Source organism: Coenobita brevimanus, chromosome 51, assembly GCF_032717465.1.
Source record: "Coenobita brevimanus isolate Jiangsu-jjx chromosome 51, ASM3271746v2, whole genome shotgun sequence".
Taxonomy (NCBI): domain Eukaryota; kingdom Metazoa; phylum Arthropoda; class Malacostraca; order Decapoda; family Coenobitidae; genus Coenobita; species Coenobita brevimanus.
Window position 1 is genome coordinate 36,829,701 of NC_137004.1, and position 19,803 is coordinate 36,849,503.

The 19,803-nt window shown below is 44.7% G+C and overlaps 1 protein-coding gene across 8 annotated transcripts in view; it reads right to left on the minus strand.

The window, feature by feature from the left end:
* Positions 1 to 19,803, minus strand: part of CaMKII (Calcium/calmodulin-dependent protein kinase II) — a 491,893-nt gene that overhangs the window by 251,753 nt on the left and 220,337 nt on the right. For all 8 annotated transcript variants that reach the window (XM_080272799.1, XM_080272794.1, XM_080272798.1 and 5 more), the window contains exon 3: positions 8,402 to 8,461. In XM_080272799.1, the coding sequence (XP_080128925.1) occupies positions 8,402 to 8,461 (60 nt within the window). The remainder of the gene's footprint in view (positions 1 to 8,401; positions 8,462 to 19,803) is intronic.

The window sequence follows — 19,803 nt, forward strand, 5'->3', positions numbered from 1 at the left end:
TGCATTTTAATTTATCGTATTTCGTAGCATAAGACATCGTATTCTGCACCACAATTAGCTGTATTTGGAATCGTAAGGCATCGTTTTCCAACCCTAATCTCTCTCTCTCTCTCTCTCTCTCTCTCTCTCTCTCTCTCTCTCTCTCTCTCTCTCAAACGTCCTTAATCGCTTCAGGAAGGTGACGTCTTCTTTCATGCTTAATACAACTTGGCAGTTTTATTCAATTCAGGAGAGAGCGCTTTCACTCGTAAGGTTGTATATATTACAGTATTTACCCTTTCAGCATGATGATTTCCTTTTCCTTTTTTTCGCTGCCGCCATATACAACCTCTCTATTGAAGAGGTTAAATTGCATACTGCAGCCTAAAGATCACACAAAAAGTCCTTGAATTTCACGCCAAGTCCCTAAATTTTGCACGAAAGTCCGTAAAATTCACACCAAAAACGAAAATGTTCACCAGGTGCTCATAAACTTCCCACCAATAATCATTTAATTTTGCACTAAATCTCCTGAAAAAAAAATGTATAAAGAGAACTTTAATTCTGCACCAAAAGTTCTTAACATTTGCACCATAAATCCTTAAATTTCACACCAAGAGTCCTAAAAACCCTCATATTTTACACGAATTCCTAAAATGTTGCACGTCCTAGCATTTTGCACCCCAGACTCTTGATACTAACTTCCATTCTGGCTCCGCTTGTCCCCCTTCGTTGTAACCTTTAATTACTGCCTCTCAACCCATGATCCCTTGCCACTCTTCCTATCCCTTCCCTATCCCTCCCTTCCTTTCCTTTCCCTTCTCTTCCCTTTCCTTCCCGTCCCTTCCCTTCCCTTCCCGTCCGTTTCCTTTTCTTTTCTTCCATCCCCTTCCCTTCCCTTCCCTTCCCTTTCCTTGTCTTTCCTTTCCTTCCCTTCTCTTTCCTTTTCTTTTCTTTCTTTTCCTTCCCCTCCCTTTCCTTCCCTTCTGGTCTCTTTCACTTTCTTTCCATTTGTTCCCTTCCCTGCTCTTCCATTCCATTTCTTTCCCGTCCCTTTCCTTCTCTTTCCTTCCCTTCTCTTCCCTTCCCCTCACATATCTTCTCTTCTCTTCATGGCTCTTCTCTTCTTTTTCCTTTCAAACCTAATCTTAATGTTTTTCATGCCCGCCCCTCTATCTCGCCTTCCTTTCTCATTTTCTCCTTTTTCCCATCTTCTATCATGGTTTTCGGCTTTTTTCTCCTCCATGCTGGTCTTTGCCTCCTTTCCTTTTATTTTCTCCTTTTCTCTTCCCCTTCCATCATGATCTCTCTGCTTCCCTTTCCTTCAACCCCCCCCCTCTCTCTCTCTCTTTTGCCTCCTTCTCTCTTCTTTCCTTCTCCCTTCTTCTATCCTTTACTTTTCTTCTTCCTGTCACCCGTCCTGATAATTTTTTTTCCTTAATTATTCTTCTCTCCCTTTTTTCACTTTCTCTTTCATATTGTCTTGTCTCTCTCCTTTCTTCTTTATCTTCTCCCGTCGCTCCTTCCACTCTGTTCCTATCTCATCTTTCTCTTCTTCCACATCGCCTTTGATTTCCTCTTCTCTCGCCTTCCATCTCCCTTTTTCTCCTTCTTGTATCTATCTTTTTCTTCCTTCCTTTCAGCCTGTCCCTCTCCCTACATCATAGTCTCTCTCTCTCTCCTCTACCCTTCCTGCCATCTTCAGGGAAAGAGTGGTAGACTGAAGAGATAGATAAAGAGATAGAGAGAGAGAGAGAGAGACACGCCCCACCGGTTACGTTCACACCTGTCTGAAGCACCTGCCGCGACATCCACACACCTGTATTTTTCTTAATTTGCCGCCTCTCTCTCTCTCTCTCTCTCTCTCTCTCTCTCTCAGCAAGAATCATGAACTTTCTTTAGTTGTTTACTGATATTTTGGCCTCAAATTTTCCTAGCTTCCCATCCATTCCTCTCCGTTCCCTTCTTTTCCTTTATCTGCACTTCATTTCCTTCCTTTCCTCCTTGTCTCCTTCTTTTCCTCTTTACCTTTCCCTCCCTTTTTCCCACTCCTTCCTTATCCCTCGTTCCATCTTCTTCCCTCTCTCCTTTTCCTCCTTACCCTTTCCTTTCCTTTATCTGTTCTTCCTTTCCTTCCCCTTTCCTCTTCCTCATTACTTAGTCATAGTCGGTTTGTTTTCACTTCCACTTCCACTTCCAGAACTTCAACACATAGCCATGGTTGCTTGGAATTCGATGTGCCGTTTTTATGAGGCAGGGATGAGTCTCCTTGGTTTCTAGCCAAAATGATCCTCCACCTTGGCTACACTTGGCTGTCAACTGAGCATCTGCAACAGCGTCTTTCTTTTCACTTAATCTCTTCACTACGATGACGTTTCTTTATTTCTTGCTGCCCCAGAAGATTTTATTTAGGAAAGGCCACGAATAAAATTATGTGGAGTTCATGAAGGTTAATCCCACACATTCGAAAACTCTCAGGTAATGTGGAGAGAACTGCCTGGATATAGTACCTAAAAGACACAAACACACACACACACACACACACACACACACACACACACACACACACACACACACACACACACACACACACACACACAAAATCAACATTACTTCATCGAACTAGAGTTAAATATAGTAACATTTCTGATTATCTTTTTTCTTGTGTTTTTTACCCTTTGAAATCTTATCGTCTACAATGCTCGATTTTTCTTTTTGTTCAGTCTACTTCCCCTCAAATTTTTCTCCATATTTCCAGATTTCCCATTTTTTCCATCATATCAAAATGTAAGTTTTATTTTTTCCGCCAGAAACTCACGAAAATTTCTCTACATTCAGTCAAAAGAATTTGCCTCACATTTTCCGTTTATCCATTTTACGCTGTCTGCCTCAGGGTAACATCGGTTCACTGCAAGGGACGGACCTGCAGGGATAGTTTCTTGCCTGCGGTTAATGGGTCTGCATGGCCAGATAGACCGGGGTTACTCAACAACAACAACAACAACACCTCTAATCTCAGACTTTTTCTACGATGTTCAGTTTTTCCTCTTCAAATTATAAACGTCATTTTTCACAAATCCTTTTTTAAAAACCTTAAAGTGTATTCCCAACCACGTTCAGTTTTATTTCACTTCAACTCTTCTACATCCCCCCTAAACCCACCCTCAAAATTTACACTACTTTTCAAATTAACAAATTCTCCCACGTATCATCTACGGTTATTTCTAGACTCTCCCCTTAACTCTCAATTTTTGCTTTTCATTTTTCCGACAAAACCCTTGAAAAATTAGCTCCAAGTTTTCCGATTTCCAAGTTTTTCTTCTCCACCCTCCCCCCCCCCTTCGCTCTCCCAACCTTACATCCCAATGCCTCCCAGTCACACCAACTCTCTCTCTCTCTCTCTCTCTCTCTCTCTCTCTCTCTCACACACACACACACACACACTGTCTCAACTTTTCCTTATTCCATATTTTTTGCTGTTTCCTCAAATGTTAGGCCAACTCGCGGAAGTTTATGGTCCTTTTTCAGGGTGGTTCTGTCTCCGTCACGATTTACTGCGACCGTGTGAGGAAGGAAATGGATGGCTGGAGGCAGGTGGGGGAGAATGAACGCTTAGGGTGTGTGATTTGTAGCCAGCACGCAGTTTAGCACTTTGACGCTGGGTTTGCTACACTGCTCCTGCTGTTTACTATATTCATTCACGGATCTGTCTTTGCTTATTATTTGTTTATTTATTTACCTGTGGATCTGTACTTACTGCTTAGCCACGTAATTTGTAACACACTATGCACATGATTTTGTTACTGAACTCTACCTCTGTCATACTACCGTTCCTGTTCAGGTACACTTCTGTCACGTCTTATTAACTGTAAAGTACCTTTGCTCCTTGCTGCTCAACTACACACCTGGCACAATGCTGTTGCTTTAAACTATGTATTCATCACAGCTTATCCACAAAATTCTATGCTCCTGAGGAGATAATAGCTTCTGTATGAGTAAATCAGGTGAGGGTACGCAGAACACGTGTGTGGGATATCAACATAACTGCTGTAAGGAACACCTGCTGACTAATCGACAGGTAGGCATTACATAATTACCTAGAACATCTGCTTATGAGAAATAATACCGAAGTTATCAACAGGTAACCCTTATATAATTACCTATGACATCCATTTGAAGGACGAAACACCTGTAACCACTATAATAATGACTACCGACAACATCCGTTCCCGTCAACACACGCTAATTGATCAACTCTGACTACAACTCTGCTTGAGAGACAGTGCCTGTTAACTAATCAGCTAATAACTATTATAAACTGTCTACATCTGCTTGAGAGATAACAATAGATAAACAATCATCACGTAACCCTTATATGAATATCTCCAGCGTCTGCTTGAGAGATACCACCTTCTAACTAATTAGCAGGTAACCTTTAAATAACTATTTACGTCAGCTGCCTGAGAAACAGGTGTGGGTGGCAAACAGTTTTTATTACACCACCTGCCTGTGTACATAAATATCCTTGAACACCTGCTGGAGTCAAAGTATATACTGTAGTACACCTGTCGTTCGTTTGCCCTTATGCGATATTTTAGGGGGACAGGTACAGAAAAAGGACTTATCATACGACTTAGTGGCAATGCTTAACTCCTAAGCTGAATAAAATAATCTGGAAGTGGCAAGAGTACTACAGTTAGGGGGTAGTAATGCAGTGAGATGCAGCCTGTTTAGTGTGATGACTCCCTTTCCGTCACATTTTGTTAGCATCAGATGATTTCATTCAAGTAAAGAGAGATTTTTCAAGTTATCGGGGTTATATAGAACCCCCATTAATCCCTAAACTAAAAAAAAATCATCTACACTAAAATAAAAATCCTAAGGCGATTAAAACTCTTTTGGGACCGAAAGAATGAAATACAAAATACGTCACTGGAGCAAGGCGGGTATAATTAACTTCTGCAGTCCGTTATGTGTTTTTCATATTCTTGCTAAATCCAGAAAATTTTATTCTACTTAGGTGACACTTCGAACTGTGAGCCTTCACTGTCCCCCTTGGTAAGTACAAGAGGTCTCCCAGTGCCGAACAAAATCGTCTGGAGTTGGAAAGAATAAATCAGTAAAACATGTCATCAGACTGAATAGGTTAATAGTTTGGATTCGAAAGCTAACAACAGGGATGAATTAGGTTTTTGGATGAAGATGAGAGACAACGTACGTGAACTACTGCCTTTACCTGTACAAATCTTTGCACATAATGGCAGGTGTAGCGAAAGGCGGAGTGACAGGTGTGGCCAGGTGTTGGTGAAAGGTAAAGAGAGAGCGTCTTGTAGGTGTGTGTGTGTGGGTGTGGGTGCAAGTGTAGGTGTGGGTGTGAGTATGGGTGTAGGTGTGGATGTGAGAGTAGGTGTGGGTGTGGGTGTAAGTGTGGGAGTGGGTGTGGGTTTGGGAATGCTAAATATATCTGCTGCATTGACGGGCTGAGTGCTGTGGAGAGGCTGTCGGTGGCAGTGAGAGTGAGTGTTATGTGTGAGAGTGACTGTGATTGAGTATGATAATGGTAATGGTGAGCATGAGTGACAGTGATAATGTGTGAGTTTGAGCGTTGGTGAGTTTGGCAGTGATGTGTGTGTGTGTGTGTGTGTGTGTGTGTGTGTGTGTGTGTGTGTGTGTGTGTGTGTGTGTGTGTGTGTGTGTGTGTGTGTGTGTGTGTGTGTGTGTGTGTGTGTGTGTGTGTGTGTGTGTGTGTGTGTGTGTGTGTGTGTGTGTGAGAGAGAGAGAGAGAGAGACGCGCTTACGAGTATTATAAACATCCTCTCGTATTATAAAAAGAACAGTTTTAATGGAAGAAAAACTTAACATTTGTATGGCCCTAAGCGGATGTTGGAAGCAGCATTTCATTTATCATCAGGTCATGCACGTGCCTGAGGTCAAGAGAGGTCAGGAGGGGTCAGGTGGATGTGCAGGAAGAGGTGTGGGCGTAGTGTACTTAAACGTGTGGAAGAAGGTGTGGTGAGTATACTTGTCAAGAATGAAAATGTGTGTGTGTGTGTGTGTGTGTGTGTGTGTGTGTGTGTGTGTGTGTGTGTGTGTGTGTGTGTGTGTGTGTGTGTGTGTGTGTGTGTGTGTGTGTGTGTAGAGTAATTAGATGCATCAGGTGTAGTGTGGAAGCAGGTGTGGCGAGTATGAGGTGGAGGGTGTTTGCTTAGTGTTCGAATATGAGGTGTGTGTGTGTGTGTGTGTGTGTGTGTGTGTGTGTGTGTGTGTGTGTGTGTGTGTGTGTGTGTGTGTGTGTGTGTGTGTGTGTGTGTGTGTGTGTGTGTGTGTGTGTGTGTGTGTGTGTGTGTGTGTGTGTGTGTGTGTGTGTGTGTGTGTGTGGTAATTACACTGGTCAGGTGTGGTGTGGTGACGTGTGGTGCGTTTGAGGTGAAGAATGGTTGCAGCTTTTGAAGATGATGAAAAACATGAATGACAGGTGTGATACATTACCAGATATGCGCGTGACAGGTGTGGAAGACAAAATGGAAAAATACGTCAAAGGACTCAAAGTGTTTAACAGCATGACAGATGTGCAAAGATAATATAGCGTTTGGTAAATGTGGAAATAAATCTGAGACTGATAGGGGAACAGTTTAAGTGCAGAAAGTGACAGACAAATGAAAGACAATATGGTAAATGCACAATATAAAAAGACTGTGATTTAGACAGTTATAGTAGTAGTTGCAATCCTTTATTCCTCTGGACATAAGCCCTGTGGACTACAGGCTGAAGTTGCTCTCTACCTGCAGTCCACCATCCTCCTTTCGTGGGATAGGGGGGGAGCTGGTGGGCGTTTGTTTAACCAGAAAGCTCCACGTCCAGTCATATCGATGCCATCACGCGAAGGCAACCCTCTCCATCAATCAACTGGTAGTTAAGCAATCCTCCAAGCAGCTCTCCCTAGGCCAGTACATGATAACTCTATACCTTTATTTTCTTGACTACGATGCTGTGTTCTCTGTTTTATTCTTATTACCGTTAATCTGTTTTATGTAACTCTGGCAAGACTCATTTCGGTAACGTGTGTTAACTGGATTTACACTTAATCCGCTCAGCTTGAAAAGGTTACCCATTGGAAAGTAAAACCGTCGACAGATTGCAGCACTAAAATTAATATAAAATAAGATCGTCATCAGACCGAAGTTAATATTCCCTTGTATCTAGGCAGGAAAAAGGCGGGATGATGATGATAATGATGATGATGATGATTATGATGATGATGATGATGATGATGATATCTGTATCACATCAAAGTCAATATAGCCTACATATATAAGGTACACTGGAATGTTAACACTCAGGCTCCTATACCTACTCACAGTTGAATAACATCGTCTGACAAAGTGGAATACACTACAAGACTTGTCCCGAGCATGAGAGGGTTAACGTGCCATATCGAGCAATTAACTGCCAAGGAAGAGGCGCCTGGGAGCCTCCTAAACTCACGAGAGACGGGCCATATTCGTATTGAGAGTAATGACGTCTTCGTGCAAAGTGGTGGATCTAACCCCTTCAGTACGAGAACTGGGTAAAATCGTCTGGAGGTGGCAGGAGAGAAATAAAAACGTCACCATCCATAAAAGCTCCTTAAGCACTTCACTACGAGGATGTGTTAGCTCAGTCTGTTCTTGCTACCACCAGCCAGTGTCATCCAACTCAAGTAAGGCATCTCGAACTGGACAGATTAGATGCAACCCACATTAACCCCTTCACAGCGAGGAATTAGACTGAAGATGAAATAAATCGTCTGGCAACATCGAGAATAGATTATAAAGTGTCTTGATTTCCATACTGCCGCAACTTGGACAGGTAGAGGAAACATACACACATACCTGAGGAGGGTCAAAGTCGGGTGGAAAGTGTTGTGCTTTCTAAGTAACTTGAATCGGTATTTATAAACTATAAAAGAATAACTAATTTTCCTTATGTGGGTATATTAATTCCTCCAACAAACTACAGAAATATGTCCTCAGGGTAAGCTCCACGAGAATACGACCCACCTAAGCCCTTGTCTGGGATTCTCAAACACGCTTACAATCTAGGCAGTCGTAACTCAGATTTATTTATTTATTTATCTGTTTACCATTTCCCAGGAATGACAAGGAAAATACAGAAACATCCTAAGCCTCTTCTTCAAACGGAAAAAAGGTGAATCTACGTTACGAAAGGAAAACTATCGTTATTTTTTTTTTTTTTTAAGGAAAGTCAAGGAAAAGGAGAGAGCACAAAACTTCGCATGTCTCCTGTTCCTTTTTTAAATCAAAATCTCAGTTGCGAAAGAAAATTGATGGTAGGTCTGTTTGTGAATCCCTCCCTGAAATCCACCATCACCAGGGCCCCAACATACAACAACAGCAACAACAAACACGGCAACAACACTTACCTATATTAGGGTGTTGGAGCTTTCTGCAGATTCTGGCCTCCCTCTCAAGTTTTTGGAAGTCTGCAAGGGAGAAAGTTTTAGGTTAACTTTATGTGGAATTGATATTGATCTTGAAATATGGAAAGAGAGAAAGGGAGATACCTATCTATCTCTCTACCTATCTACCTATCTTCACATATATATCTATATCTTTATCTATCTATCTATCTACATATCTATCTATATATATTCTATCAATCTATCTATCTATCTATCTATCTATCTATATATATATATATGCAGCCAGATAAATGAACAGATATACAGACAAATAGATATAGAGAGTGTGTGGGGGGCGGGGGGCTGTTTCAAGGGAATTTTGTTTGTAGTACAAAAATATCTAAAAGTTTGAGAGAGAGAGAGAGAATCAGTTTGAGATAGAGAGATTGTTAGTTCCAGGTCAGCTTTATATGGCAGACAAATTGCTGTTGAACCTGACACAGGGTTGAGATGGATGGGTGCGAGTGACACGGGAAATATGAGGTGCCGCACTCTGAGTAATGGTCCCAGCCCCACAGGTGACACTACTACCCTTGTTACCTTAGCTGTGGCGAGGTGAGGGTAAGGCAGGTGAGTTTGGCCTTGGTTAAGTAGGTATGGGGAAGTTATGTTTGATGTGGTATGGATTGGTCTGGTTAGAAAGATGGAGTGAGGGATGGTGAGTTTAGGTTTAGTATGATTTGGTTAGGTTAGGTTTAACGTGGTTTGTTTAGATTAGGTTAGTTAAGGAGATGTCAGATGATTCAACGTTTGGTATCGTTTTGGTTTTGTTTAGCTAGGTAGCGGCTAGATTCCGTTAGGTCAGCTAAGGGGAGGTGAGGGGAGTGCAAGCTTTGTTTAAGCAAGGTTTAATTTAGAATATTTTGGCATGGTGTGGTAAGGTGAGGTGGGATGATGTAATAAGAGGTTCGGTAATGCATAGTTAAGTGAAATAAGGGGAAACCGTGTGACGAAGTGAAATTACCTTTAGTGACGTTAAGACTGGGTAGAGCCATTAAGTTAACCTAGGATAAGCTATGCTAGGTTCTGTTAATCTGGGATGTTAGACTGTTACTCCTTTGGGTTACGTCGGATTGGGGTAAGCTAGGTTATGCTAGGCTAGGTTAAGGATGATAATGTGTTGTAAACTATTAACCTTCCCGCACACTAACTGCACACAAACAAAAGAAGAGAGGTATATTTAGCTCCAGTTCATCATCATCAATATCATCATCATCATCATCCTCATCATGATCATGATCATGATCATGATCATGATCATCATCATCATCATCATACCAATCCTAATCCCCACTGATCAGTGAAAGTGAAAAATGCAAAAGCAAGAGACCCAACAACAACTGGCCAGCGACATAGGACCACATCTCCTTTCACTCACCATTTCAAGCTCCTACTCGTATGACTCTCTCTCTCTCTCTCTCTCTCTCTCTCTCTCTCTCTCTCTCTCTCTCTCAGATAATATAGAATACCAGAGCTGTCCCGATCAAGAGAGGGTAAATTCCACGTCCACAAATTGACGCCCCTGTACCCGGATGATCGATATTGATTTACAGGACAGACGCCGCTTCTCACTCTTTTCTGGGATACGTGGCGAAAAAATGACCTTCGCCCTGAGAGAAACAATGTAAAGAAATTAATAGAAAAATAAATGCATAAATGAAGAGGCGATTCCTGGGATCTGTGAGGAGGATTGTTGTGTTTATTTTGTTGTTTGATGAAAGAGAGAGAGAGAGAGAGAGAGAGAGAGAGAGAGAGAGAACCAAACCTCGCGTGTCAAAGACCAAACAAGCAGTGATATCTTCCTCAGCTCTCCACTGATACCATTAATTCACTCAGCTCTCCACTGATACCATTAATTCAGTCATTTTCCCGGCTTTCCTTCACTATTTCAACCCTCCATATAGACGTGTGGAAGGACGAAGTGAAGGAGTTAATGAGGAAGAATGTGACTTGGAGTGGCAGGAGGGGGGTGTAGATCTGAAGGCTTTCTTAAAACCTTTTGCTTAGTGGTTTATTATTTGCTTACAGGCCTATCTTAACTTGACATAAATTTTCGTCCATTTTGAGGCATATTTCACGTATCTCCATAATACCAAAAGACGGTAATACAGTTTCATATCCTTTCCATAGCAGTTTTTCGCGATTCTCAATACATTCCAGCTCTAGTTACAGTTCAGAATTCTAGACAGATGGCATTTCTCATCCAAATAAAAATATAAAGAGTACAGTTCATATTAATATCGTCTTACATGTTACTGATGCCAATTATGTTGATGCTGGAAAGATATGGATGATAACGGAGAGACTACTGGGGTGTAATATGCAGAATAAGTCGCTAAGGAAAAAGTGCTTACAGGTCGCCATACTACCAAGAATACGGGCTAGCTCTGATGTGGAATTCTCCCCTTCCTCCTCCTTTTAATTTTTTTCGCATCCGCCGTAGATGAAGCCTGGAACCTTGCCTGGTAATAGACTGTTGAGAGATAGACAAACAGACAGATAGCCATGCAGGTAGGTTGACAAACAGGTAGATAGAATGGCAGAAAAAAGGAGGTTCTAAGCTGAAGCCCTTGAATATAAGAGATTTCTAAGCTAAATTTAATTCGCCTGCTTGTATCAAGGGAAAAATTATGCTTTGTTCTTCAAAAAATAACGAATATATATTTTCTAGCCACTTAAGTACGCGAGGTGACTCCTAAGATAAAAAAAAAAAATGAGAATATAAGAAAAAAAGGTATATCCAGGGTTAAAATGCTGTATAATGACCTGTTTTGTATCTCACTGTGACTAACGAACAGAGGGACTTGTGTGACTGTAGGGGTTATGAGTGATGATATAAACAGGGGTAAACCATAAAGCAAAATTCAGAACAAAGAAAATCTTACCACACTGACCGTGATTAAAATATTTCAGGAGTGTAGTGTAGTGAGTGAAACCATGTGGGTGATTTCCCTAGAGTTCAATAAATTACATCTCATTTCATCGTTTATTTTTGCTCACTGCAAAAGATTTTTCTAATTCATTTTAGGAATTACCTTTTGTAGCGAAAGGAAGTCTCCGTTAGTCCCTTCACTGTGCTGAATCTTCCATAAAACGAATAATATCTCCTGGTGTTAGCAGGAGGAAAAGGAAAAACGAGTCACCATAGCAGAGGGGTCAATAATTACTGTCTCTCTCTGTTTTGTCTCCTCCTGCCGTCCTCCGTCCTATCCTTCTCTTGCACTCCCCTTCCCTCGCCCTACGAATGAACTCCCTTTTTATGTCCCTCTCCCAATCGCTTTTCCCCTCCTCTTACCCCCCCCCCTTTCTGGAGCGTCCTTACGAGGTGTGCATCATTCTAAGAAGCTTTTAAGATTTCGTAACATCACTTCCATAGTAAATTATTTGGTACATTACATCTCAATATTCTCTGTTATGTCGATGTTAAAACGATATAAACAGGATACAAGTGCATGCTGATGTGCATTATACAAAATAAATCGCTGATAAAACGCGCAACGAACCTCCAGTGCTATCTGCAATAAGGCCCATTGTGAAGAGGAGGAGAAATTGAAGGGAAAAGGTAGCTCAGGTGAATGGGGTGGGTATGTGTAAGAAGTAATTCCCTAGTAATGACTGTCCCTGGTTCTTTCCCACCTGTTTTCACCCTCTTTATTCCCATATTGTCCCATCCTCACATCCCCTCCCCTTCCCTCTGCCTCCCCTCCACCTCCCCCTCTTTATCTCGCTCCATATCTCTTCCCCGCCTCCCTTCCCTCCTCTCTCCACCTCTCACCTTCCAAGGAAGACTCTATAGTAGACCATTAATGAGGCCATCTTCATCCTTTCCCCTATCCCATCTCCCTTCCTTTCCTCACTGTTATATTCGTTTCCTTCCTCTCCCCCTTTTCTCCCTCATTTCCCCTCCACTCTTGCCTCCATCTCTCTCTCTCTCACCTCCCCAAGATGGACTCGAGACCATGAAAGACCTTTTTTTCTATTTATTCCTAGCCACAGCTCCACTCACCGCCTCTCGCCCATTTCCACCCACTTCCCCTCCTTCCGTCCCTCTCCCTCGCCACATCTTTTCCACGTCTCTTATTCTTCTTCCTTCCCTTCCCATCCTACCCCCACTCCGCCTCTCGCCTCCCCCGGTGGAACATTTCTCTTTTTCTTACTCATCTTAACTCTTCCCTCCTCTTGCCAACTCTACATTCCGCAACTTTTCGCCTCTCTCTCTCTCTCTCTCTCTCTCTCTCTCTCTCTCTCTCTCTCTCTCTCTCCATTCTGCATCTCTTCCACAACTCTCTATCCCCCCTTCCTTCTCTTTCCCACCCACCCGTCCTCTCTTTACAACTCCACACCTCCCCATCCTTTCCCTCTTCTCGCTTCTACCCTGCATCCTTTCCACACTCTCGATCTCACCTCCATTCCTTTCTCCCTCGCCTCTCCTCACCCCACCTCCCTCTCCTCCCCTCCAAGTCGGACTCCACATCGCTAATGAGCTGGATCGCCGCCATACCGTCCCTTTGCCAAAACCAATCCGGTATGGTATGGTATGGGGTGGTATGGTACGGTATGGTATGGTATGGGGTGGTATGGTACGGTACGGTATGGTATGGTATGGTATGGTATGGTATGGTATGGTGTGGGGTGGTATGGGGTGGTATGGTACGGTATGGTATGGTATGGTATGGGGTGGTATGGTACGGTATGGTATGGTATGGTATGGTATGGTATGGGGTGGTATGGTACGGTATGGTATGGTATGGTATGGGGTGGTATGGTACGGTACGGTATGGTATGGTATGGTATGGTATGGTATGGTATGGTATGGGGTGGTATGGTACGGTACGGTATGGTATGGTATGGTATGGAGTGGTATGGTACGGTATGGTATGGTATGGTATGGTACGGTATGGTATGGTATGGTATGGGGTGGTATGGTACGGTACGGTATGGTATGGTATGGTATGGAGTGGTATGGTACGGTATGGTATGGTATGGTATGGTACGGTATGGTATGGTATGGTATGGGGTGGTATGGTACGGTATGGTATGGTATGGTATGGTATGGTATGGAAGGACAGCAAGTACCTAATGCCAGTGTTGTCTTAACGTGGCATCAGGGAATAGACAGACAGACAGACAGACGGATAGGTACATGATAGATAAACAGATAGACAGATAAACAGATAAGCACACGGACAAACAGAAAGATAGACTGATAGATATATGGGTAGAAAGGCAAACAGATAACCAAAAAGAGGGACAGGCAGATAAACAGACAGACAGATACCCGCTAATACCAATACACCAGTCCTGTATGAGACAGCCCTAGCATGTATTCAATATGGACGGTGGGTGTTAGTGCCGAAGTGGTGACATGTGGAGGTGTAGGAGGACTACTGGGCCTTGGGATAGGCTACTGCCCCCAAGATATAGGCCCTGAAGCCTTTGCCCAGAGTCGGACACACACACAAAAAAAAAAAAAAAAAAAAAGACAGATAAACAGTCACACAAACAGACAGATAGATATATGCGGAAAAATATGGGTTTATTAGACTTCAGGCTGCTAAAAAAAAAAAAAATTAACCCCTTCCCTAAGATGACGCATTTCTCTCCTTTTTCTTGCTATCTTCAGATGATTTTATTTAGATTAAAGAGAGTCTCCAAGCAGTGTAGGGGTTAATCAAGGCCACGTCTAACCCATCCTGCTCTAAAGCCTCCCTCCAGCTGAGTAAAATCGTCTGTAGCTGGCATGATGAAGCTAAAAAAGAGAACATACCTCATCAGATTCGTGTTACATTTTGGAAAGCTAAGTGGAATCATCAAAGCTATAAGAATTTTAGTCCTCCCTCGAAGGAAATAAAAAAACATGGAAAACTTTATGAAACACTGGGTTCTGGAAAGCTAATTCTCCCGACAGAGTCATGGAAAGCTAAGTAGAGTTCTAAAAAGCTCAGGCACCGATCGTCTTGGAAAGCCAAAAGTACCTACTGGCTCCTGGAAAGCTAAAAAGTAGCCTACCTACCGGCTCCTGGAAAGCAAAAAGTACCCATCGAAACATGGAAAACCAAAAGTACCCATGGGATTCTGGAACAAACAAACCCTACCCCTGGAAAGCTATACTAGAATATCAAGAACGCCAAATCCAGGAACATCGAGAACGCCAAATTCCGAGACATCTAGAATGCCAAATCCAGGAACATCGAGAACGCAAATTCTGACGCATCCAGAATGTCAAATCTTGAAACACTGGGAAGGCCAAATTCAGGAACATCAAGAACGCCAAATTCCGAAACATCGAGAACGCCAAATCCTAAAACATTAAGAACGTCAAATCCCGCAACATCAAGAACGTCAAATCTTGGAACCTCAAGAAAGTCAAATCCTGGAACATTAAGAACGCCAAATCGAGGAACATGAGGGTATCAGACTCTGGAATTCCGAGGACGCCAAATCCCATCGCGGACGCCAAATCCCGTGGCAGACGCCAAATCCCATGGAAGACGCCAAATCCCATCGAGGACGCCAAATCCCATCGAGTACGCCAGATCGAGGAACAACATGTGGGCCATCAAATCCTGGAGAGCCGACGCGCCCTCAGGTCAAATCCCGCGGCTGTATTTCGGAACATGCAAAAGGCGAAATTAAGTATTCATGAAAGCCAGAACTCGTGTCAACAAACGCTTCCCCGTCGTTCAACAGGGTGTAAGGGGCGGGGTGGGGATGACGGAGTGCGGGGGAGGGGTGTTGTGAGGGTGTGGTTAAGGTGTACGAGTGTGGTGGTCGTGCGTGGGGGAGGGGGTATGGTGGACGTGTGTTGAAGGTGGATGGAGGTGCGAGTGGGTGAGAATTTCGGTGTGGAAGTGTGGTGACTGGGTGGTGGTGGATGTGGTGAGGGTGCGGGAGTGTGGTGGGGATGTGGGGGTTTGGTAAGGGTGTGAGGGAATGGTGAAGGTGTGGGGGTATGGTGAAGGTGTGGGGGTATGGTGAGAGCATAGGGGTATAGTGAGAATGTTGGGAGTATGGTGGGAGTGTGGTTGGTAGTCAAAGCAAAGGGGTATGCTAACGGTGAGCACAGGGTGGTCAGGGTGTGGGATTATGGTGTGGGTGTGTGATGAGGATGTGAGAGGGTGTGGTGGGCGCGTGGATGTTGGATACGGTGAGGATGCAGACAGAAGGGTGAGAGTTTGGGGTGTGTGGTGTGTGTGTGTGTGGTGAGTCTGTTGGGGGTTTGTGGTGGTGGTGTGTGGAATGGTGAGAATATAGGGGTATGGTGAAGGTGCAAAGGATGAGGTGAAGACGTAGTGTCGGTTTTAAGATGAGAACGTAAAGGGGTATGGCGAGGGTTCAGAGGGTGTGGTAAGGGTCTGGGAATGTGATGGGTGAGGGGAGGCTGGTGAGAGAGTACGAGTAAACAGTATTGTGAGGCTGTGGTCAGGATGTATGCTATAGGTGCAAATTGCAGGGTGAGGTTTAAGGTAAAGGATGAGACTGGGAAGAAGATGTGACAAGGGTGTAACGTCAGGGTATGATGTCAGGGTGTGGTAATGCAGTATTGCCAGGGTGTAGGGTAAGGATGCAGGGTAAGGGTGTGGGCAAGGTGTACTGACAGGATGTAGTATAAGATTGTAAGGATGCTTGTCAGAGTGCTGGGTGGGGGTGTCTGAAAGGGGGTAATGTCAAAGTGTAGGGTTAGGAGGAAGGGTGTAGGTGTAAAGTGTGGGGTAAGGTGTGGGGTGCAAGCTGGAGGTGTGGGATACAGGGTGTGGGGGGATGAGGGTGTAGTACAGGCCCTCTATCAGTGGTGAGGGGAACCCGGTGTAAAAATAGCCTCACAAAACTTGGTGGCGGATGCAGGAAGGTAGGATCTCCAGCTGGGCGGAGGGGATGGGGGGTAGGGAAGGGAGGAGATGGGTGAGGGGTTGCGGAGAGAGGTAAGAGTAAGGGGAGAAGAATGGTGGTGAGGAGATAGGAGTGAGAATGAGGAAAGAGGAGTGGGTATGTGAGGTGAATGCGAAAGGTGTGGTGAAGGGAGGAGAGTGAAGGGAGAGGGGTGGATGTGAGAGATGATGAATGAGGGAGAAAGTAAGGGGAAAAGGACGAGAGTGATGGGAAACTGGTATGAGTGAGGGAAGAGGACGGAGAGTGAGGAATAAGGTAAGAGAGGGGATGAGGGGAGAAAGGGATGAGAGAGAGAGAGAGAGAGAGAGAGAGAGAGAGAGAGAGAGAGAGAGAGAGAGAAGGAATTAAAATGAGGATGAGTGCAAGGAACAGGGAAAGGAGATGAGGGAGAGAGAGGGAAGAAGGGTAGAGATGAGAGGGTAGGGAGAGGAGAGATGAGGGGTGGGGCATGAGGGAAAGGGGAAAGGCTATGTCGAGCAGAAAGAGAAAGAGGGATGTGAAAACCTAGGAAAAGGAAAAAGGGAAGTGGAGGAGAGGGGAAAGAAGAAAGATGGTAGCAGAAGAGGGAAAGAGTGAAGGTGGATGGAGAGAAAGAGGAGAGAGAGAAAAGGGGAGGAGGGAAAAACTGAAAAGATAAATGGGGGAAGGGAGAGGGGAAAGGGACGAAGGGAAGAGTAAAACGGGAATAAGGAAAAGGGGAATAGAGAGAATGGGAAGGGGAGATGGGAGACAGGGGATGAAGGAAAGGGTAGGAAAAGAGAAAAGGGAAGGGGAGGGAAGAGGAATGGGGAAGAGGGGAAGGGAAGGAGACAGGAAGAGGGAAAGAGGAAGGAAGCGGAAAATGAAAGGGAAATGAGGAAAAGGAGGAAAGATGAAAGGAAACACTGAAAGAGAGAACAGGGAAAAGGAAAGTAAAATAGAGAGGAGAGGAGAGTGGGAGGCACCGGGAAACTGAAGAGGAAGGGAAAGAAGAGACGAAAGAAGATGAGGAGAGAAAGGGAGGGAAAGAGGAAGACGGGTGGGAGTTAGAGAGAGAGAGAGAGAGAGAGAGGGGGGGGGGAAGGGAGGAGGGAGGAGAGGGCGAAGAAGTTAGGATGAGGCGGTAGGGAGGATTATGGAGGGGGTGGGGAGGGGAGGAGTGTGATGGTGGAGAGGAAACAAGAGTGTTGGGGGGCGAAGAGCAAGAGGAACGTGGGGGCAAGAGAGATGGGGGGCTGTGGGGGGGGGAGAGAGCCAGCCACGCCCCCTGACGGCAGTGGGCGGGACCAGGCGAGGGGGGCGGAGGGGGGCGGAAGGGGACGATGGGGGAAGAGGAGGAGAGGGGGGCAGCGCGTCCTGTGTGTCCGGGGCGGGCGGTCAGGTCAAATAAAGGTCACGGCTACACTCCGGGGCGGGGCGGGGCTGGGCGAGGCGGGGCAAGAATGACTGAGGTAGGATTGGCTAAGATAAAACAGGCTTGGATAGGATTCAATAAGATAAAGTCGATTTGGGTAGGATAAAGATGAGTTGGGTATGGTTGGGCAGGATAGAGTTGATTTGGGCAGAAATGGGTAGGATAATCAATAGGTGGGTAGAGATGGGAAGGATAAATAAGACGTGGGTAGAACTGGGTAGGATAACGTAGTTGTTGGTAGGCTAAAGGAGAGCTGGAATGGGCTGGGCAGGACAGAGTTGGGTTGGGCTGGGTAGGACAGAGTTGGGTATAACGGGGCAGAATAAAGTAGTGTTGGGTAGGATTGAGCAGGATAAAGTAGAGTTGAGTAGAACTGAGTGAGATATGGCAAAGCTGGGTAGGACTGGGTAGGAATCAACAAGTTAGGGTAGGACTTCGTAGGGTAAACTAGGGTAGGGTAGAGTAAAACTGAATAGGATAAGCTAGAGGCAGAATAGGGAATGAAAACTAAAGTATAAGTGGGTAGGATACAATAGGGCAGGGTAGGATAAGTAGGGTAGAGCGGGGCAGGGTTAGACCGGGAAGAATTCAGTGGCGTAAAGGTAAGATACAGTAAGGTAGGTTAGGGCAGGATACATTAAGGAAAACAAGACTAGGGCAAGGTGGGATATGGTAGAATCAAGAAGCTATGGTCGGGGTAGGGAGGGGCAAAATTGAGAAGGGAAGCTTGGGGTATGAAAGGATAGGTTACGATAGGTTTGGGCAGGACAGAGGAGAATAATCATTGAAAAAGGCAAGGGAAGGGTAGGGTACGGAAAAAATTGGATTACGTTAGGGTAAAATATATTAAGGTAGGGCAGGACTGAGCGGGATAAACTAGGATTAGAGTGATGTAGAAGAGGACAGGCTAGATTAAATGCTGGACAGGATAGGGTGGGGTACGGCAGGGCAGAGCAGTTCAGGGCTTTTGGAAAAGACATTTCAGAGGAGATGGGGTTAGGGTGGGTTTGGGAAAGGTAAGGTAGAAGGAAGGGGGTATTGGGGTGGGTCAGAACAGGGGAAGGCAGGGCAACTGATGTGGCAAGGCACGAAGAACGCCATACACAGCGAAACAAGGCAAGATGGGGAGGTGTACGGTATGGCAAGAAAGCAGGGCAAAGGAGATAGCAGGGCAGGGCGGGGGGCAGGACGAGGCAGACCAGGGCAAAACAGCATGTCGGAGCAGGAAAGGGAAGAGCAGTGAAGCATCGAAGTATCAGACGATAATCAAATAATGGAACTGGGATGGAAATCGAGATACACAGTGGCTGAGTGTGGTGGGTTGGGCAGGTCAGGGAAGGGAAGGAAAGTGGGGTAGGTCATGATAGGTCAGGGCAATGTAGAGCAGGGCAAGGCACGGCACAGCAGAGTAGGTTAGGGTAGGACAGGAATAGGGATACAGAAGAAAAAGGGGGGAGGGGCAAGAACACACCTCCCAACATAACACCATCGCACCAACTACAAACTCACTCTAAGTTTTCCCATAAAGAACTATTTATCCTCTACCTCCTCCTCCTCCTCCTACACTCTCTTCATGCCTTTCTGTTTCCCACTCTCTGCTTCTGTTTCTCCTTTTCTCTGTTAGCTCTAAATTCTCTCCATAGCCTCTCTGTCGCACCATCTCGTTCTTTCATTGGCATCCAAATTTCTTCTTTTTCAGAGTTCTCCATTTCGTCCCTCATTCTCTCAGCTTCTCTTTTCCCTACGAGCCTGTAAATTTCATGTATAAAAGGTTTCTGTTGCATCGTACTTGCTTCAACTTTTCTTTGCCTCAGTTTCTCTTGCTAACAATTCGCACTTCATAATATATACATAATAAGACACTACTTTTCAATATTTCCTTTATGCACTGTTACACCATTTCTCTCTCTCTCTCTCTCTCTCTCTCTCTCTCTCTCTTCTCATCTATACACATATTTCCTTTTATATCTCCACAGTGCCCTCTCTGTATCCTGTCTCACACTCACTCAGACTCCCACGCTCCACTTAAACTCTTCTCTCTATCTTGCTTCCCATCTCACCGTCTTTTACATTAGTCTCC